The sequence below is a fragment of the Oncorhynchus keta genome, chromosome 25 (genome assembly GCF_023373465.1).
Source record: "Oncorhynchus keta strain PuntledgeMale-10-30-2019 chromosome 25, Oket_V2, whole genome shotgun sequence".
Lineage (NCBI taxonomy): Eukaryota > Metazoa > Chordata > Actinopteri > Salmoniformes > Salmonidae > Oncorhynchus > Oncorhynchus keta.
In genome coordinates this window covers 44582371-44604919 of record NC_068445.1, presented here as the reverse complement: position 1 = coordinate 44604919, position 22549 = coordinate 44582371, and the positions used below count along the sequence as shown (strand labels likewise).

The window sequence follows — 22549 nt, the reverse complement described above, 5'->3', positions numbered from 1 at the left end:
ACCCCTAGCTACTGGAACCCCTAGCTACTGGAACACCTAACTACTGGAACACCTAACTACTGGAACCCCTAGCTACTGGAACCCTAGCTACTGGAACCCTAGCTACTGGAACCCTAGCTACTGAACCCCTAGTTACTGGAACCCCTAGCTACTGAACCCCTAGCTACTGAACCCCTAGCTACTGAACCCTAGCTACTGAACCCCTAGTTACTGGAACCCCTAGCTACTGGAACCCCTAGCTACTGGAACCCCTAGCTACTGAACCCCTAGCTACTGAACCCCTAGCTACTGGAACCCCTAGCTATTGAACCCCTAGCTACTGAACCCCTAGCTACTGGAACCCTAGCTACTGAACCCCTAGTTACTGGAACCCCTAGCTACTGGAACCCCTAGCTACTGAACCCCTAGCTACTGAACCCCTAGCTACTGGAACCCCTAGCTACTGGAACCCCTAGCTACTGGAACCCCTAGCTCCTGGAACCCTAGCTCCTGAACCCCTAGCTACTGAACCCCTAGCTACTGGAACCCCTAGCTACTGGAACACCTAACTACTCGAACCCCTAGCTACTCGAACCCCTAGCTACTGGAACCCTAGCTACTGGAACCCTAGCTACTGAACCCCTAGCTACTGAACCCCTAGCTACTGAAACCCTAGCTACTGGAACCCTAGCTACTGAACCCCTAGTTACTGGAACCCCTAGCTACTGGAACCCCTAGCTACTGAACCCCTAGCTACTGAACCCCTAGCTACTGGAACCCCTAGCTATTGAACCCCTAGCTACTGAAACCCTAGCTACTGGAACCCTAGCTACTGAACCCCTAGTTACTGGAACCCCTAGTTACTGGAACCCCTAGTTACTGGAACCCCTAGCTACTGAACCCCTAGCTACTGAACCCCTAGCTACTGGAACCCCTAGCTATTGAACCCCTAGCTACTGAACCCCTAGCTACTGAACCCCTAGCTACTGAACCTTTAGCTACTGAAACCCTAGCTACTGGAACCCTAGCTACTGAACCCCTAGTTACTGGAACCCCTAGTTACTGGAACCCCTAGCTACTGAACCCCTAGCTACTGAACCCCTAGCTACTGGAACCCCTAGCTATTGAACCCCTAGCTACTGAACCCCTAGCTACTGAACCCCTAGCTACTGAACCTTTAGCTACTGGAACCCCTAGCTATTGAACCCCTAGCTACTGAACCCCTAGCTACTGAACCCCTAGCTACTGAACCTTTAGCTACCGGTGTTGAGGTAATATGTACAGGTAGGTAGAGGCAAAGTGACTATGCATAGATAATAAACAGAGAGTAGCAGCAGTGTAAAAGAGGGGGGCAGTACAAATGGGTAGCCATTTGATTAGCTGTTCAGGAGTCTTATATCTTGGGGGTAGAAGCTGTTCAGAAGCCTCTTGGACCTAGACTTGGTGCTCCGGTACCGGTTGCCGTGCGGTAGCAGAGAGAACAGTCTATATGACTGGCTGGAGTCTTTGACAATTTTTAATTCCTTCCTCTGACTGTTAATCTTTTACCTTTAGGTGTTTGGTAACGCTCCCCCCAGCACCATGACAGAGAAGTTCCAGGACCTCCTCCAGTTCACTACCCAGGTGTCCCGGCTCATGGTCACGGAGATCAGACGGAGGGCCTCCAACAAGTCCACAGGTCAGTGGATTTATTTTAACCAGATCGTCCCGTCGAGGTCAGAAGATCTCTTTCCCAAGGGAGGCTACGCGTCTGTCTCACTGTTCCCCTTAAAAGCTATATTTTGGCCTATTTCATGTCAAGTCTTAAGTCAACTTCGCTGCAATGTTTTTGCCTGCTCCAGTCCATCGCGAGGGCTGTTGCTAAGCTGCCACCCTGTACTAATTAAACATACTGTGGGTGGTTAAAGTCTCCTCAATTAAGATCATGTCAGGTTTGTCTGAGCTCAGCAGTTCTTAATCACAGCTTCTGATCTAACGCTACAGCCCTTCACAGCTTCTGGTCTGACTCTACAGCCCTTCACAGCTTCTGATCTAACGCTACAGCCCTTCACAGCTTCTGGTCTGACTCTACAGCCCTTCACAGCTTCTGATCTAACTCTACAGCCCTTCACAGCTTCTGATCTTCTACAGCCCTTCACAGCTTCTGATCTAACTCTACAGCCCTTCACAGCTTCTTCTAACTCTACAGCCCTTCACAGCTTCTGGTCTGACTCTACAGCCCTTCACAGCTTCTGATCTAACGCTACAGCCCTTCACAGCTTCTGGTCTGACTCTACAGCCCTTCACAGCTTCTGATCTAACGCTACAGCCCTTCACAGCTTCTGGTCTGACTCTACAGCCCTTCACAGCTTCTGATCTAACTCTACAGCCCTTCACAGCTTCTGATCTGACTCTACAGCCCTTCACAGCTTCTGATCTAACTCTACAGCCCTTCACAGCTTCTGATCTAACTCTACAGCCCTTCACAGCTTCTGTTCTGACTCTACAGCCCTTCACAGCTTCTGATCTAACTCTACAGCCCTTCACAGCTTCTGATCTAACTCTACAGCCCTTCACAGCTTCTGGTCTGACTCTACAGCCCTTCACAGCTTCTGAGTCTACAGTCTCACAGCTTCTGTTCTGACTCTACAGCCCTTCACAGCTTCTCTCTACAGCCCTTCACAGCTTCTGACCTGACTCTACAGCCCTTCACAGCTTCTGATCTAACTCTACAGCCCTTCACAGCTTCTGGTCTGACTCTACAGCCCTTCACAGCTTCTGATCTAACGCTACAGCCCTTCACAGCTTCTGGTCTGACTCTACAGCCCTTCACAGCTTCTGTTCTGACTCTACAGCCCTTCACAGCTTCTGATCTAACTCTACAGCCCTTCACAGCTTCTGATCTGACTCTACAGCCCTTCACAGCTTCTGATCTAACTCTACAGCCCTTCACAGCTTCTGATCTAACTCTACAGCCCTTCACAGCTTCTGTTCTGATGCTGCAGCTCGTCAGTATCAGTGGAGCTGTCTTGTTATTCGCCTAGCTCAGATAGGTGTCCAAGCAACAGCTCTGGAGAAACATGACCAAAATACCAACTTATTTATTACCTTGATTCTCACTGCTCAGTGTTGGAGCTCGTAAGCTGGATGGATGAGGTGGCCTCTCGTGATGATTTATACATCTGTTTTGGGTGAAATGTGGACCTAACTGACAGAGAAGGAGTGAGGGGTGGAGTGAGGGATGGAGTGAGGGAAACGAGAACTGGCTTATGATCAGAGGGATGGATGGAGTAAAGCTGTCACTCAGCTTGACCATCCTTTGATATACTACATGACCAAAAGTATGTGGACACCTGTTCGTGGGAACATCTCATTCCAAAATAATGGGCATTAATATGGAGTTATGCTACATTATGCTACACATATGTAGCTCATTCTCTGTCTATGACCAACGTGTGTGTGTGTGTGTGTGTTCTCTCCACAGAGGCAGCCAGTAGAGCCATCGTCCAGTTCCTGGAGGTGAACCACAGTGAAGAGGCGTCACGTGGCTGGATGCTACTGACCACCATCAACCTGCTAGCATCCTCCGGACAGGTGGGTGGTACCGGGCAGCTGTGTGTGTGTTTCTGAAAAAAGTTAATAATTACATTTGGAAAGAAATTGCGCCCTTGATAATGGTATGGTACAGGAACACTAGGGAGATCTGGATACCAACCAACCTTATTGTCACCCAGTGTGCAATGCAAATAATATTTATTTTATTTTTTATTTCACCTTTATTTAACCAGGTAGGCTAGTTGAGAACAAGTTCTCATTTGCAACTGCGACCTGGCCAAGATAAAGCATAGCAGTGTGAACAGACAACACAGAGTTACACATGGAGTAAACAATTTAGCAAGTCAATAACACAGTAGAAAAAAATGGGCAGTCTATATACAATGTGTGCAAAAGGCATGAGGAGGTAGGCGAATAATACAATTTTGCAGATTAACACTGGTGATAAATGATCAGATGGGCATGTACAGGTAGAGATATTGGTGTGCAAAAGAGCAGAAAAGTAAATAAATAAAAACAGTATAAAAACAGTATGGGAATGAGGTAGGTGAAAAGGGTGAGCTATTTACCAATAGACTATGTACAGCTGCAGCGATCGGTTAGCTGCTCGGATAGCTGATGTTTGAAGTTGGTGAGGGAGATAAAAGTCTCCAACTTCAGCGATTTTGCAATTCGTTCCAGTCACAGGCAGCAGAGTACTGGAACGAAAGGCGGCCAAATGAGGTGTTGGCTTTAGGGATGATCAGTGAGATACACCTGCTGGAGCGCGTGCTACGGATGGGTGTTGCCATCGTGACCAGTGAACTGAGATAAGGCGGAGCTTTACCTAGCATGGACTTGTAGATGACCTGGAGCCAGTGGGTCTGGCGACGAATATGTAGTGAGGGCCAGCCGACTAGAGCATACAAGTCGCAGTGGTGGGTGGTATAAGGTGCTTTAGTGACAAAACGGATGGCACTGTGATAGACTGCATCCAGTTTGCTGAGTAGAGTGTTGGAAGCCATTTTGTAGATGACATCGCCGAAGTCGAGGATCGGTAGGATAGTCAGTTTTACTAGGGTAAGCTTGGCAGCGTGAGTGAAGGAGGCTTTGTTGCGGAATAGAAAGCCGACTCTGGATTTGATTTTTGATTGGAGATGTTTGATGTGAGTCTGGAAGGAGAGTTTGCAGTCTAGCCAGACACCTAGGTACTTATAGATGTCCACATATTCAAGGTTGGAACCATCCAGGGTGGTGATGCTAGTCGGGCATGCGGGTGCAGGCAGCGATCGGTTGAAAAGCATGCATTTGGTTTTACTCGCGTTTAGGAGCAGTTGGAGGCCACGGAAGGAGTGCTGTATGGCATTGAAGCTCGTTTGGAGGTTGGATAGCACAGTGTCCAATGACGGGCCGAAAGTATATAGAATGGTGTCGTCTGCGTAGAGGTGGATCAGGGAATCGCCCGCAGCAAGAGCAACATCATTGATATATACAGAGAAAAGAGTCGGCCCGAGAATTGAACCCTGTGGCACCCCCATAGAGACTGCCAGAGGACCGGACAGCATGCCCTCCGATTTGACACACTGAACTCTGTCTGCAAAGTAATTGGTGAACCAGGCAAGGCAGTCATCCGAAAAACCGAGGCTGTTGAGTCTGCCGATAAGAATTTGGTGATTGACAGAGTCGAAAGCCTTGGCGAGGTCGATGAAGACGGCTGCACAGTACTGTCTTTTATCGATGGCAGTTATGATATCATTTAGTACCTTGAGTGTGGCTGAGGTGCACCCGTGACCGGCTCGGAAACCAGATTGCACAGCGGAGAAGGTACGGTGGGATTCGAGATGGTCAGTGACCTGTTTGTTGACTTGGCTTTCGAAGACCTTAGATAGGCAGGGCAGGATGGATATAGGTCTATAGCAGTTTGGGTCCAGGGTGTCTCCCCCTTGAAGAGGGGGATGACTGCGGCAGCTTTCCAATCCTTGGGGATCTCAGACGATATGAAAGAGAGGTTGAACAGGCTGGTAATAGGGGTTGCGACAATGGCGGCAGATAGTTTCAGAAATAGCGGGTCCAGATTATCAAGCCCAGCTGATTTGTACGGGTCCAGGTTTTGCAGCTCTTTCAGAACATCTGCTATCTGGATTTGGGTAAAGGAGAACCTGGAGAGGCTTGGGTGAGGAACTACGGGGGGCGGAGCTGTTGGCCGAGGTTGGAGTAGCCAGGCGGAAGGCATGGCCAGCCGTTGAGAAGTGCTTATTGAAGTTTTCGATAATCATGGATTTATCGGTGGAGACCGTGTTTCCTAGCCTCAGTGCAGTGGGCAGCTGGGAGGAGGTGCTCTTGTTCTCCATGGACTTCACAGTGTCCCAGAACTTTTGGAGTTGGAGTTACAGGATGCAAACTTCTGCCTGAAGAAGCTGGCCTTAGCTTTCCTGACTGACTGCGTGTATTGGTTCCTGACTTCCCTGAACAGTTGCATATCACGGGGCTATTCGATGCTATTGCAGTCCGCCACAGGATGTTTTTGTGCTGGTCGAGGGCAGTCAGGTCTGGAGTGAACCAAGGGCTGTATCTGTTCTTGGTTCTGCATTTTTGAACGGAGCATGCTTATCTAAAATGGTGAGGAAGTTACTTTTAAAGAATGACCAGGCATCCTCAACTGACGGGATGAGGTCAATGTCCTTCCAGGATACACGGGCCAGGTCGATTAGAAAGGCCTGCTCACAGAAGTGTTTTAGGGAGCGTTTGACAGTGATGAGGGGTGGTCGTTTGACTGCGGCTCCGTGGCGGATACAGGCGATGAGGCAGTGATCGCTGAGATCCTGGTTGAAGACAGCGGAGGTATATTTGGAGGGCCAGTTGGTCAGGATGACGTCTATGAGGGTGCCCTTGTTTACAGAGTTAGGGTTGTACCTGGTGGGTTCCTTGATGATTTGAGTGAGATTGAGGGCATCTAGCTTAGATTGTAGGACTGCCGGGGTGTTAAGCATATCCCAGTTTAGGTCACCTAACAGAACAAACTCTGAAGCTAGATGAGGGGCGATCAATTCACAAATGGTGTCCAGGGCGCAGCTGGGAGCTGACGGGGGGTCGGTAGCAGGCGGCAACAGTGATAGACTTGTTTCTGGAGAGAGTAATTTTCAAAATTAGTAGTTCAAACTGTTTGGGTATGGACCTGGAAAGTATGACATTACTTTGCAGGCTATCTCTGCAGTAGACTGCGACTCCGCCCCTTTGGCAGTTCTATCTTGACGGAAGATGTTGTAGTTGGGTATGGAAATCTCTGAATTTTGGTGGCCTTCCTGAGCCAGGATTCAGACACGGCAAGGACATCAGGGTTAGCAGAGTGTGCTAAAGCAGTGAGTAAAACAAACTTAGGGAGGAGGCTTCTGATGTTGACATGCATAAAACCAAGACTTTTTCGATCACAGAAGTCAACAAATGAGGGTACCTGGGGGCATGCAGGGCCTGGGTTTACCTCCACATCACCCGCGGAACAGAGAAGGAGTAGTATGAGGGTGCGGCTAAAGGCTATCAAAACTGGTCGCCTAGAGCGTTGGGGGCAGAGGATAAGAGGAGCAGGTTTCTGGGCATGGTAGAATATATTCAGGGCATAATGCGCAGACAGGGGTATGGTGGGGTGCGGGTACAGCGGAGGTAAGCCCAGGCACTGGGTGATGATGAGAGAGGTTGTATCTCTGGACATGCTGGTTGTAATGGGTGAGGTCACCGCATGTGTGGGGGGTGGGACAAAGGAGGTAACAGGGGTATGCAGAGTGGATCTAGGGGCTCCATTGTGAACTAAAACAATGATAACTAACCTGAACAACAGTATACAAGGCATATTGACATTTGGGAGAGACATACAGCGAGGCATACAGTAATCACAGGTGTTGAATTGGGAAAGCTAGCTAAAAACAGTAGGCGAGGCTAATCAGCTAGCACAACAAACAGCAGGTAAAATGGCGTTGACTAGGCAACTGGGCCGACAGATAAACAAACAAGCAGAATGGGGTACCGTGATTAATGGACAGTCCAGCGTGCGTCAGCTATGTAGCCAAGAAATCAGTGTCCAGGGGGCAGCGGTGGATGGGCAGGGAAGCTGGGCTGGCGAGTGTTATCCAGGTTTTTTTTTTTTTTTTTTTTTTTTTAAACTAACAATGACTAAATAGCTTGTAGCTAGTTAGCTGGTTAGCGTCTGGAGGTTCTTGAGTGTGTCATAAAAATAAATCAAAATTAAAAGTGATAGCGAATCCGTATCACAGTGGGTGAGGCAGGTTTCCGGAAGGTATAAACAAATAAAAATCAAAGAGAGATAGAAAGTAAATGGGTTCAGAAGTGTTTGGGATGAGGTGAGTCAGATGGTTAGCAGGCCTGTGCTAACAAGCTAACAGTTCGTAGGCCCGGGCTAGACAAGCTAGCCGTTAGCAGGCCGAATAGCAAGTAGGGAGATAGCGAGGGCTAGAGAGCTAACCTTTGGGGACGTCGCGATGGGGTGAGTCTGTTTATTCCTCTTCTTGCGGTGGCATCGACAGACCGGTCGTGGGCCCGGGTAATTGTAGCCCAGGATTATGCTACAGGAGCTCTAGTGCGCTGGGTGAGCTGGAGACACAGCGTTTCAGAAAGCTCGCGGGCCTTGGCCAGCAGATGGGTCTTTGGCGATGTCGCAACGAAAAAGCCTGTTGAGACCACCTCGGACGATTATGTCGGCGGACCAGTCGTGATGGATCGGCGGCGCTCCGTGTCGGCAGTAAAGGGTCCAGGCCAATTGGCAAAAGAGGTATCGTTGGGCCTCTTCGGCTAGTCGGGAGATGGGCTTAGCTCAAGGCTAACTGTAGCTTGTTTTGGGCCAGAGACGTTGGCCAGGAGTAGCCACTCGGAATTGCAGCTAGCTAGTTGCGATGATCCGGTGTAAAGGTTCAGAGCTTGCGGTAGGAACCGGAGATGTGGTAGAGAAAGAGCAGTCTGATATGCTCTGGGTTGATGTCGCGCTGGTGTTCTAGTTAGCTTAGAAGACCGCTAGCAATGGCTAACTGAGTACGAGCTAGTAGCTAGTTGCTGGCTAGCTTCTGATGGTGGCTCCGGATCTAATGTAAAGTATAGAAAAGGCGGATCCGTACCACATTGGGTGATGCGGGTTGCAGGAGAGTATATTCAGCTCTAGTTTGAGAGTGAGATTAAAATATGTACGAAATATATACAGAAAAATAAACGAAGAAAACTATATTTACACTAGACAGGACGGGACAAGACAAAACATACGTACGACTGCTACGCCATCTTGGATTAAAAAAAAATAATAATACATTTCATTTGCACTTTTAAGTTAACAGATAAAATCTATGTAAAAATAAATAAATAAATAAATTCGGCATCCATTTTGAATCAAGGCCGGTATAATAGCAATAGTGGGCTAGGTGCTAAATCCATTAGGACTAACAGAACAAAGACAGTCTGTAAAAGTGGATTTTTAAGGCCAATTTGTCAATGATAGATTGCCTCACAGATGGTCAGGGAGAGATTTCCACAGGCGAAGGGGCGAGGGAGCAGAAGGCTCGGTCCCCCATAGTTCGGAGACGGAACGGGGAGAGTGCGAGGTGTCTCGCTGGTTGAGATGAGATCGCTGATGTAGGTGGGCCTCAATCCATTCAAGGCTTTTACATAGAAGCAGTTGGATTTTTGAAGTCAATCCTGTAGTTGACCGCTAGCCAGTTTGGGCAGGATCGGGGTGATGTGGTCGGACTTCTTGGTCCTGGTCAGGACCCTGGCAGCACTGTTCTGGATTAGTTGAAGCCTCTAGTCATTAGTCTGGGAGGCCCTCATGCAGTGTGGTTTCGAGCTGAGAGAAGATGGAAGGTGTGGATGAGTTTCTCTGCATCTGGCTGGGAGAGGAACAGTATGACCAAGAAACACATTACCAAAAGTATGCATGAGGGCCTCCCAGACATGCATGTCTAACATCTCATTACAAAAACAATGGGCATTAATATGGAGTTGGTCCCCCCTTTGCTGCTATAACAGCCTCCACTCTTCTGGGAAGGCTTTCCACTAGATGTAGGAACATTGCTGCTATAACAGCCTCCACTCTTCTGGGGAGGCTTTCCACTAGATGTTGGAACATTGCTGCTATAACAGCCTCCACTCTTCTGGGAAGGCTTTCCACTAGATGTTGGGACATTGCTGCTATAACAGCCTCCAGTCTTCTGGGAAGGCTTTTCCACTAGATGTTGGAACATTGCTGCTATAACAGCCTCCACTCTTCTGGGAAGGCTTTCCACTAGATGTTGGGACATTGCTGCTATAACAGCCTCCACTCTTCTGGGAAGGCTTTCCACTAGATGTTGGAACATTGCTGCTATAACAGCCTCCACTCTTCTGGGAAGGCTTTCCACTAGATGTTGGAACATTGCTGCTATAACAGCCTCCACTCTTCTGGGAAGGCTTTCCACTAGATGTTGGAACATTGCTGCTATAACAGCCTCCACTCTTCTGGGAAGGCTTTCCACTAGATGTTGGGACATTTCTCCGGGGACTTGCTTCCATTCAGCCACGAGCATTCGTGAGGTCGGGCACTGATGTTGTTGGGCGATTAGGTCAGGCTCGCAGTCGGCTTTCCAATACATCGCAAAGGTGTTTGATGGGGTTGAGGTCAGGGCTCTGTGCAGGCCAGTCAAGTTATTCCACACCGATCTTGACAAACCATTTCTGTATGCTTTGTGTAATGGGGCATTGTCATGCTGAAACAGGAAAGTGCCTTCCCAAACTGTTGCCACAAAGTTGGAGGCACAGAATCATCTAGAATGTCATTGTATGCTGTAGCGTTAAGATTTCCCTTCACTGGAACTAAGGGGCCTGAACAATGAAAAACAGCCCCAGACCATTATTCCTTCTCCACCAAACTCTTCAGTTGGCACTATGCATTCGGCCAGGTAGCGTTCTCCTGGCATCCGCTAAACCCATATATGTCCGTCGAACTGTCAGAAGCATGATTCATCACTCCAGACAACGCGTTTCCACTGCTCCAGAGTCCAATGGCGGCGAGCTTTACACCACTCCAGCCGATGCTTTGCATTGCGCATGGTGATCTTAGGCTTGTGTACACGGAAACCCATTTCATGAAGCTTTTGACGACCAGTTCTTGTGCAGTGAGGGTTGCAACAGAGGACAGACAATTTTTACACGCTTCAGCGTGGTCGTGTTCTGTGAGCTTGTGTGGCCTACCACTTCACGGCTGAGCCGTTGTTTCTCCTAGACGTTTCCACTTCACGATAACAGCACTTACAGTTGACCGGAGCAGCTCTAGCAGGGCAGACATTTAATGAACTGACTTGTTGGAAAGGTTGCTTCCTATGACGTTGAACATCACCGAACTCTTCAGTAAGACCATTCTACTGCCAATGTTTGTCTATGGAGATTGCATGGCGGTGTGATCAATTTTATACACCTGTCCACAACGGCCGTGGCTGAATCCACATATTTGAAGGGGTGTCCACATACTTTCGTGTGTATATATAGTGTATTTGTTTTATGCGAACGGAGAAGGATCAGACCTATCTCCGAGGTTGGAGATGACAGATGGACCAGTTGCCTGACCATTGATTTTAGGGCAGATGTTTCCTGTTTCCTGGTGACCTCCCAATAAGCAAAGCCTCAGTCTTACTACTGGAGGGAAGTTATCTTTTTTCTTTCGTCCCATGGCCTGATGGTACTGATGGCAGCTGAGTTTTGCTAGGGCAGACATGGTCTTAATGTAAACCTGGGTATTGTTTTAAATTCTTTTTAAATTTTTTATTTTTATTTTACCTTTATTTAACCAGGCAAGTCAGTTAAGAACATATTCTTATTTTCAATGACGGCCTGGGAACAGTGGGTTAACTGCCTGTTCAGGGGCAGAACGACAGATTTGTACCTTGTCAGCTCGGGGTTTGAACTCACAACCTTCCGGTTACTTGTCCAACGCTCTAAAGTAATCGTAACATTTTCCACAACAACTACCTTATAAACACAAACCTAAAGGGGTGGAATAAGAACATGTACATATACATAACACATACATAAGTATATGGATGAGCGATGGCCGAATGGCAAGATGCAATAGATGGTATAAAATACAGTATATACTGTACATATGAGATGAGTAATGTAAGATGTGTAAGCATTATTAAAGTGACTAATGATTTTGAGTCTTGCCAATTTAAAGAATCATTAAAGTAGTTGGTGTTGTCACTGGGTTTTGTAGTGAACGAGCCATCTGATTCAATGAATGATGGCGCTGAGTTAGCTTCTCTCTCTCTTTTTTTTTTTTTTAAACCACATTTTAATTTAATGTGCTCCAAAGCTTTTTGCAATCATTATTTATGTAATTTATTTTTTGTTTCATAGCGTAGTTTCTTCTACTTTTTTTTTTATTTAATTCAGTTTAGTCACATGATTTATCAATTTGCAGTACGTTTGCCAATCGGTTGGGCAGCCAGACTTATTTGCCATTCCTATTGCCTCATCCCTCTCAACCATACCATTTTTCAATTCCTCATCAAACAACAGCGATGTAACAGTTTTTACAGTCATTTTCTTAATGGTTGTGTGCTTCTTAGTAGTTTCATAAATGTGTCAAGTGTAGCGTCTGGTTGCTCCTCATTACACACCACATACCAGCAGCGTCTGGTTGCTCCTCATTACACACCACAGACCAGCAGCGTCTGGTTGCTCCTCATTACACACCACAGACCATCAGTGTCTGGTTGCTCCTCATTTCACACCACAGACCAGCAGCGTCTGGTTGCTCCTCATTACACACCACAGACCAGCAGCGTCTGGTTGCTCCTCATTACACACCACAGACCAGCAGCGTCTGGTTGCTCCTCATTACACACCACAGACCAGCAGCGTCTGGTTGCTCCTCATTACACACCACAGACCAGCAGCGTCTGGTTGCTCCTCATTACACACCACGGACCAGCAGCATCTGGTTGCTCCTCATTACACACCACAGACCAGCAGCGTCTGGTTGCTCCTCATTACACACCACAGACCAACAAATATTCTTTACATCGACAACATAGGAATCACTACAAAACCTATTGTATGACCTCTTATTCATTATATTGGGCCCAGCCTTTTGATTTTTGGTTTTCCTAGATATGTTGTGATCACTACATCTGATGTATTTGCAGCATTAGTAAAGATGTGATCAATGCATGTTGATGATTTCATTCCTGTACTGTTTGTAACTACCCTGATAGGTTGATTTGATCATCTGAACCAGGTTGCAGGCACTGGTTACAATTTAAAGCTTATTATTTAGTGGGCAGCTTGATGAAATCCAGTCAATGTTTAAATCACCCCCAGAAAATATACCTTTCTGTTGAAATCACATATATTACCAAGCATTTCACACATTATCCAGATACTGACTGTTAGCACTAGGTGGTCTATAGCAGCTTCCCACCAGAATGGGCTTTAGGGGAGGCAGATGAATGTAGCCATATTACTGTAGCCATATTACTTCAACAGTATTTAACATGAGATCATCTCTAATCTTTACAGGAATGTGGTTCTGAATATAAACAGCAACGCCTCCACCTTTGGCATTTCTGTATTTTCTGTAAATGTTATAACCTTGTTGCTACCATGATCTAATCAAATATATTGTCTAAGTGGGTTTCAGAGAGTTAGAATATGAATGTCATCTGTTTCATTCATTTCATTAAACTTGATTCTTAAGCCACATGTGTAAACGTGGGCAATTTTGAGCACTTTTCTGGGATGCTTGCTTGTTTTCATTGCTTTACTGGGGAAGCTTAGCAGAAGTACATGTTCTCAAATGATTTATGTTTACGAGGGGTCCTCCTGTAGCTCAGTTGGTAGAGCATGGCGCTTGTAACGCCAGGGTAGTGGGTTCGATTCCCGGGACCACCCATACGTAGAATGTATGCACACATGACTGTAAGTCGCTTTGGATAAAAGCGTCTGCTAAATGGCATATATTATTATTATTATTATAAACGTGGGCAATTTTGAGCACTTTTCTGGGATGCTTGCTTGTTTTCATTGCTTTACTGGGGAAGCTTAGCAGAAGTACATGTTCTCAAATTATTTATGTTAGTGGACTTCCTACTAGGGCCTACAGCCTCAGTGTTAACAGTATAACTCTGGTTCAGTATGCACATGATTACTGCATACAATATCTGTAGGATCAGCAGAAGTATTCAGGGTAGACATACATTAGGTTACTTACATTGTGTCTTTCCAACGCCCCTGGGATAATGTACATTTGCCTTAGCATTATGACAACTCAGCGACACAATGGTAGAGGATTAACTGAGCTGGGCTCGGAGTCATTGTCTCAACACAGCCTTATAATGCTGTGAAATGATCCAAGGATCCCATAGGATTTGGGTGGATCCCATCCTCCTTATGAAACCTGTTTTCAAAAGGTATCGAAATAGTAGTCAACAAAAGTTACACCCATTGAGCTGCAGTAATCACGTAGCCAGTTGTGTAAGAGAAATAATCTGGCTAAAGCGTTCAGTGCCACGAATCAGAGAAGGGCACAGGGCCAGATATGATGGGTATTTTATTAGTGTCTAGCAGAGAGTCAATAAGCTCTTTGAAATCCAGTTTCAACTGTTCAGAGCTGCCCTTCATAATGTCATTAGAACCCAAATGGACTACGATAGAATCAATGTCCATGTCCTGACGTAGTCCATTCAGGAGCAGCTTAGTAATGTCATTTACTCCAGCTCTGGGATATAGGACATTGTTTTTTTACCCCAGGAACGGTCACATTTCTCCATGCGTTTGCCCACTTAAATTGGTTACGACTCCGAACTGTGGTGAAGACCCTGGTGAGGATGACGAGCACGGCGATGGTCTTTCTCAGACGGTTGCTGACCGTTTGTGCAGAAACTCTTCGGTTGTGTAAAACCCACAGTTTCATCAGCTGTCTGGGTGGCTGTACTCTGATGATGCAGCAGGTGAGAGAAGCCGGATGTGGAGGTTCTGGGCTGGTACTGGTACACCTGGTCTGGGTTGTGAGGCCGGTTGGACATAATGCCAAATTCTTTAAAACGATGTTGGAGGTGGCTTATGGTAGAGAAATGAACATTTTTACATTCTTTGAAAACTGCTCTGGTGGACATTCCTGCAGTCAGCGTGCCAATTGCACGCTCCCTCAAAACTTGAGACATCTGTGGCATTGTGTTGTGACAAAACTGCACTTTTTAGTGTCCACATTTTGTCCCCAGAACTTGGTGCACCTGTGCAATTATTATGCTGTTTAGTCAGCTTCTTTATAGGCCACACCTGTCAGGTGGATGGATTATCTTGGCAAAGGAGAAATGCCCTCTAAACAGGGATGTAAACAAATTTGTGCACAACATTTGAGAGAAATAAGCTGTTTTTGTGGGTATGGAGCATTTTGGGGATATTTTTATTATTTTTATTTTTATTTCAGCTCATGAAACATGGGACCAACGCTTTACATGTTGCATTTATATTTTTGTTCGGTGTATAAACAGTATATCACAAAAGTGAGTACATTTCTGTAAATATTTGAGTATATCTTTTCATGTGACAACACTTAAGAAATGACACTTTGCTACAATGTAGTGAGTGTACAGCTTGTATAACAGTGTACATTTGCTGTCCCCTCAAAATAACTCGACACACAGCCATTAATGTCTAAACCGCTGTCAACAAAAGTGAGTGCACCCCTAAGTGAAAATGTCCAAATTGGACCCAATTAGCCATTTTCCCTCTGGTGTCATGTGACTCGTTAGTGTTTGTGTTTGTGATATGAATGTGAATGCGCTTGTTAAATCACCCGTTTGGCGAGGTAGGCTGTGATTCGAAGATATATTAACTGGCACCGCATCGATAATATGCAACGCAGGACAAGCTAGATAAACTAGTAATATCATCAACCATGTGTAGTTAACTAGTGATTATGTTAAGATTGCTTGTTTTTTACAAGATACGTTTAATGCTAGCTAGCATCCTTACCTTGGCTCCTTGCTGCACTCACATAACAGGTAGTCAGCCTGCCACGCAGTCTCCAAAAAAATGCAGATTACCGATTGTTATGAAAACTTGAAATCGGCCTAATTAATCGGACAACCTCTTATTTATTTATATATTTATATTTACATATATTTACATATATATATATATAAAGCATCTGATGGTCAGTCTGAGGGGAGGGAGGGAGCAACGGTGAGGCTTCCTGTCACCTAACTCCCTGGCCTTGCACCTCTCCCTCCCTCCGCTGAGAAAAGGTGACACAGTCTTCCAACGGAAACTGAAGCCGCACTACATTATTTCATGTTACTCATGTGACCAGAGAAAGTGACCTATCCCCTCTATTAATGGCGAAAGCCGCTAATAATAACAAGGCTTATCGGAAACACTGCTTTACTCATTCTTTGCAGTTGCAGTTGTAGCGGTGAGTGGAAGTAGGGAGAAAGTGCTGAATAACAACTTGGAGCTGGACCTGACCAAGATAAAGCAAAACAGTGCGACACAAAGAACAACACACAGTTACACACGGAATAAACAAACATACAGTCCATAACACAATAGAAGAATCTGTATACAGTGTGTGTAAATGGAGTAAGGAGGTAAGGCAATAAATAGGCCAATAGTAGCAAAGTAATTAGAATGTAGCAAATTAACACTGGAGTGATAGATGTGCAGATGAGGATGTGCACGTAGAGATACTGGTGTGCAAAAAAGTAAATAAAAACATTATGGGGATGAGGTAGTTGGGTGGGCTATTTACAGATGGGCTATGTACAGCTGCTGCGATCGGTTAGCTGCTCAGATAGCTGATGTATAAAGTTAGTGATGGAGATATAGGTCTCCCAACTTCAGTGATTTTTTTTTTGTTGCAATTAGTTTCAGCCTTCCTGTCTCTAGAGCTGCTGTACTAATAGTAACTACAATTCATCTAGGTTCATTATGGGTTGTATCTCTAGTTCATCTGGTCCTACTGGTCCTAATAGTAACTATAACTGCCATTGAACCCACGTGTTGACTTCTTTTTACATAAATGTTTGGTGATCGACTAGGAAAGCCTTGGAGATCGATCAGTCGATCCCGATCAACCAACCACTGTGTTAAAGTAATGAAATACCAAACAAAATATATATATATTTTTTGTTGTCAAACTGGGCTGAGAATGTTCCAAAGAAAGCCAAGCAACGTTCCCAGAATGTTGTGGGAAGGTTGTTCAATATTACAAATGTGGTGATTTGTCAAGCAGCGTCTGGCCATAGGGGAACCATAGGGGGAGGAAGGTCGTCACTTAAGATCTGCCTCCCGAATAGTACCCTATTCCCTATGTAGTGCAGTACTTTTGACCAGGCCCCTATGGCACCCCATTCCCTATGTAGTGCACTACTTTTGTTCCAGGGCCCTATGGCACCCTATTCCCTATGTAGGTCACTGCTTTTGACCAGGGCCCTATGGCACCCTGTGTAGTGCACTACTTTTGTCCAGGGTCCATAGGGAATAGGGTGCCTTTTGGGAAGCTGTCATGCAGATCTCCCTCAGTCATGACAGACATTCTTTTAAAACTTCATGTCAATTGGTCTGAGAGGCTTCTCTTGCTTCACTGAAGATCAGAAATGCACTCTTCTTCTTTTGTCGGTTTGGTTGGAGACTTTGGAGCCTTAGTTTCCTTTGTAGAGGCCCTTCTCCTTCTCTCCTCCTCAGTTTGTCTCTCTCTCTCTCCTCTCTTTTTCTAGCTGTCTCTCAATTCAAGGGGCTTTATTGTCATGGAAACGTATATTTACATTGCCAATGCAAGTGAAATAGACAGACAAAAGTGAAATAAACAAAATAAAATGAACAGTAAACATTACACTCACAAAAGTTCCAAAGGAATAAAGACATTTCAAATGTCATATTATGTCTCTATACAGTGTTGTAATGATGTGCAAATAGTAAAAGTACAAAAGGGAAAATAAATAAACATAAATATGGGTTGTATTTACAATGGTGTTTGTTCTTCACTGGTTGACCTTTTTCTCGTGGCAACAGGTCACATCTTGCTGCTGTGATGTAACACTGTGGTATTTCACCCAGTAGATATGGGAGTTTATCAAAATGTGTTTTGTTTTGTTGTGTAATTCTTTGTGGGTCTGTGTGATCTGAGGGAAATATGGGTTTCTAATATGGTCATACATTTGGCTGGTAGTTTTTTTTGTTAATTCTTTCCAATGTGTCAATGAATTACCTTTTTTTGTTTTATCATGATTTGGTCGGGTCTAATTGTGCTGCTGTCCTGGGGCTCTGTGGGGTGTGTTTTGTGTTTGTGAACAGGACCAGTTTGCTTAGGGTACTCTTCTCCAGGTTCATCTCTCTGTAGGTGATGACTTTGTTATGGAAGGTTTGGGAATCGCTTCCTTTTAAGTGGTTGTAGAATTTCACGGCTCTTTTCTAGATTTTGATCATTAGTGGGTATCGGGCTAAATCTGCTCTGCATGTATTATCTGATGTTTTACGTTGTGCACGGAGGATATTTTTTGCAGAATTCTGTAGGCAGTCACAATTTGGTGTTTGTCCCTTTTTGTTAATTATTGGTTGGTAAGTGGACCCCAGGCCTCACAACCATGAAGAGCAATGGGTTCTATAACTGATTCAAGTATTTTTAGCCAGATCCTAATTGGTATGTTGAATTTTATGTTCCTTTTGATGGCATAGAAGGCCCTTCTTGCCTTGTCTCTCAGATCGTTCACAGCTTTGTGGAAGTTACCTGTGGCGCTGATGTTTATGCTGAGGTATGTATAGTTTGTTGTGTGCTCTAGGGCAACAGTGTCTAGATGGAATTTGTATTTGTGGTCCTGGCGACTGGACCTTTTATGAAACACCATTATTTTTGTCTTACTGAGAATTACTGTCAGGGCCCAGGTCTGACAGAAGATCTAGGTGCTGCTGTTGGCCCTCCTTGGTTGGGGACAGAAGCACCAGATGATCAGCCAACAGTAGACTGATTCTAGTAGGTTGAGCCCAGGTGCTGCTGACTGTCTTAGTTCCCCTCACCAATTTGTTGATATAAATGTTGAAGAGTGTGGGGCTCAAGCTGCATCCCTGTCTCACCCCACGGCCATGTGGAAAGAAATGTGTATTTGTGGCCGATTTTAACCTTTAACCTTTAACACTTGTTGTTTGTGTACGTGGATTTTACAACGTCTCTCTCTGACTTTCTACAGTTTAATTAAGCACGTCCACACAGCAGGCAGTTTAAACAGTAGCCTGTAGCCTGTAGCACGTCACACAGCAGGCAGTTTAAACAGTAGCCTGTAGCCTGTAGCACGTCACACAGCAGGGAGTTTAAACAGTAGCCTGTAGCACGTCCACACAGCAGGCAGTTTAAACAGTAGCCTGTAGCACGTCCACACAGCAGGAGTTTAAACAGTAGCCTGTAGCACGTCCACACAGCAGGCAGTTTAAACAGTAGCCTGTAGCACGTCCACACAGCAGGGAGTTTAAACAGTAGCCTGTAGCACGTCCACACAGCAGGGAGTTTAAACAGTAGCCTGTAGCCTGTAGCACGTCACACAGCAGGGAGTTTAAACAGTAGCCTGTAGCACGTCCACACAGCAGGGAGATTAAACAGTAGCCTGTAGCACGTCCACACAGCAGGGAGTTTAAACAGTAGCCTGTAGCACGTCCACACAGCAGGGAGTTTAAACAGTAGCCTGTAGCACGTCACACAGCAGGGAGATTATACAGTAGCCTGTAGCACGTCACACAGCAGGGAGTTTAAACAGTAGCCTGTAGCACGTCACACAGCAGGGAGATTAAACAGTAGCCTGTAGCACGTCACACAGCAGGGAGTTTAAACAGTAGCCTGTAGCACGTCACACAGCAGGGAGTTTAAACAGTAGCCTGTAGCACGTCACACAGCAGGGAGTTTAAACAGTAGCCTGTAGCACGTCACACAGCAGGGAGTTTAAACAGTAGCCTGTAGCCTGTAGCACGTCACACAGCAGGGAGTTTAAACAGTAGCCTGTAGCACGTCCACACAGCAGGCAGTTTAAACAGTAGCCTGTAGCACGTCCACACAGCAGGCAGTTTAAACAGTAGCCTGTAGCCTGTAGCACGTCACACAGCAGGGAGTTTAAACAGTAGCCTGTAGCACGTCCACACAGCAGGCAGTTTAAACAGTAGCCTGTAGCCTGTAGCACGTCACACAGCAGGCAGTTTAAACAGTAGCCTGTAGCCTGTAGCACGTCACACAGCAGGCAGTTTAAACAGTAGCCTGTAGCACGTCACACAGCAGGGAGTTTAAACAGTAGCCTGTAGCACGTCACACAGCAGGCAGTTTAAACAGTAGCCTGTAGCACGTCCACACAGCAGGGAGATTATACAGTAGCCTGTAGCACGTCACACAGCAGGGAGATTAAACAGTAGCCTGTAGCACGTCACACAGCAGGGAGATTATACAGTAGCCTGTAGCCTGTAGCACGTCACACAGCAGGGAGATTATACAGTAGCCTGTAGCACGTCACACAGCAGGGAGATTATACAGTAGCCTGTAGCATGTCACACAGCAGGGAGATTATACACAGCCTGTAGCACGTCACACAGCAGGGAGATTATACAGTAGCCTGTAGCACGTCCACACAGCAGGGAGATTATACAGTAGCCTGTAGCACGTCCACACAGCAGGGAGTTTAAACAGTAGCCTGTAGCACGTCACACAGCAGGGAGTTTAAACAGTAGCCTGTAGCACGTCACACAGCAGGGAGATTATACAGTAGCCTGTAGCACGTCCACACAGCAGGGAGTTTAAACAGTAGCCTGTAGCACGTCACACAGCAGGGAGTTTAAACAGTAGCCTGTAGCACGTCACACAGCAGGGAGTTTAAACAGTAGCCTGTAGCACGTCCACACAGCAGGGAGTTTAAACAGTAGCCTTTAGCACGTCACACAGCAGGGAGTTTAAACAGTAGCCTGTAGCCTGTAGCACGTCACACAGCAGGGAGATTATACAGTAGCCTGTAGCACGTCACACAGCAGGGAGTTTAAACAGTAGCCTGTAGCACGTCCACACAGCAGGGAGATTATACAGTAGCCTGTAGCACGTCACACAGCAGGGAGTTTAAACAGTAGCCTGTAGCACGTCACACAGCAGGGAGTTTAAACAGTAGCCTGTAGCATGTCACACAGCAGGGAGTTTAAACAGTAGCCTGTAGCACGTCACACAGCAGGGAGATTAAACAGTAGCCTGTAGCACGTCACACAGCAGGGAGATTATACAGTAGCCTGTAGCACGTCACACAGCAGGGAGATTATACAGTAGCCTGTAGCACGTCACACAGCAGGGAGTTTAAACAGTAGCCTGTAGCATGTCACACAGCAGGGAGTTTAAACAGTAGCCTGTAGCACGTCACACAGCAGGGAGTTTAAACAGTAGCCTGTAGCACGTCACACAGCAGGGAGATTATACAGTAGCCTGTAGCACGTCACACAGCAGGGAGATTATACAGTAGCCTGTAGCATGTCACACAGCAGGGAGATTACACAGTAGCCTGTAGCATGTCACACAGCAGGGAGATTAAACAGTAGCCTGTAGCCTGTAGCACGTCACACAGCAGGGAGTTTAAACAGTAGCCTGTAGCACGTCACACAGCAGGGAGATTATACAGTAGCCTGTAGCACGTCACACAGCAGGGAGATTATACAGTAGCCTGTAGCACGTCACACAGCAGGGAGATTATACAGTAGCCTGTAGCACGTCACACAGCAGGGAGTTTAAACAGTAGCCTGTAGCACGTCACACAGCAGGGAGATTATACAGTAGCCTGTAGCACGTCACACAGCAGGGAGTTTAAACAGTAGCCTGTAGCACGTCACACAGCAGGGAGTTTAAACAGTAGCCTGTAGCACGTCACACAGCAGGGAGATTATACAGTAGCCTGTAGCACGTCACACAGCAGGGAGTTTAAACAGTAGCCTGTAGCACGTCACACAGCAGGGAGATTATACAGTAGCCTGTAGCACGTCACACAGCAGGGAGATTATACAGTAGCCTGTAGCATGTCACACAGCAGGGAGATTATACAGTAGCCTGTAGCCTGTAGCACGTCACACAGCAGGGAGATTATACAGTAGCCTGTAGCACGTCACACAGCAGGGAGATTATACAGTAGCCTGTAGCACGTCACACAGCAGGGAGTTTAAACAGTAGCCTGTAGCACGTCACACAGCAGGGAGATTATACAGTAGCCTGTAGCACGTCACACAGCAGGGAGTTTAAACAGTAGCCTGTAGCACGTCCACACAGCAGGCAGTTTAAACAGTAGCCTGTAGCACGTCACACAGCAGGGAGTTTAAACAGTAGCCTGTAGCACGTCACACAGCAGGGAGTTTAAACAGTAGCCTGTAGCACGTCCACACAGCAGGGAGTTTAAACAGTAGCCTGTAGCACGTCACACAGCAGGGAGTTTAAACAGTAGCCTGTAGCACGTCACACAGCAGGGAGATTATACAGTAGCCTGTAGCACGTCCACACAGCAGGGAGTTTAAACAGTAGCCTGTAGCACGTCACACAGCAGGGAGCTTAAACAGTAGCCTGTAGCCTGTAGCACGTCACACAGCAGGGAGATTATACAGTAGCCTGTAGCACGTCACACAGCAGGGAGATTATACAGTAGCCTGTAGCATGTCACACAGCAGGGAGATTATACAGTAGCCTGTAGCACGTCACACAGCAGGGAGTTTAAACAGTAGCCTGTAGCACGTCACACAGCAGGCAGTTTAAACAGTAGCCTGTAGCACGTCACACAGCAGGGAGTTTAAACAGTAGCCTGTAGCACGTCCACACAGCAGGGAGTTTAAACAGTAGCCTTTAGCACGTCACACAGCAGGGAGTTTAAACAGTAGCCTGTAGCCTGTAGCACGTCACACAGCAGGGAGATTATACAGTAGCCTGTAGCACGTCACACAGCAGGGAGTTTAAACAGTAGCCTGTAGCACGTCACACAGCAGGGAGATTATACAGTAGCCTGTAGCACGTCACACAGCAGGGAGATTAAACAGTAGCCTGTAG

At 46.3% G+C, this 22549-nt stretch overlaps 1 protein-coding gene across 1 annotated transcript in view; it reads left to right on the top strand.

The window, feature by feature from the left end:
• The window catches only part of wdfy3 (WD repeat and FYVE domain containing 3), a 238341-nt gene that overhangs the window by 34067 nt on the left and 181725 nt on the right, over positions 1–22549 (top strand). The window contains exons 3-4 of the mRNA XM_052479726.1: positions 1534–1657; positions 3443–3552. Of these exons, the coding sequence (XP_052335686.1) occupies positions 1534–1657; positions 3443–3552 (234 nt within the window). The remainder of the gene's footprint in view (positions 1–1533; positions 1658–3442; positions 3553–22549) is intronic.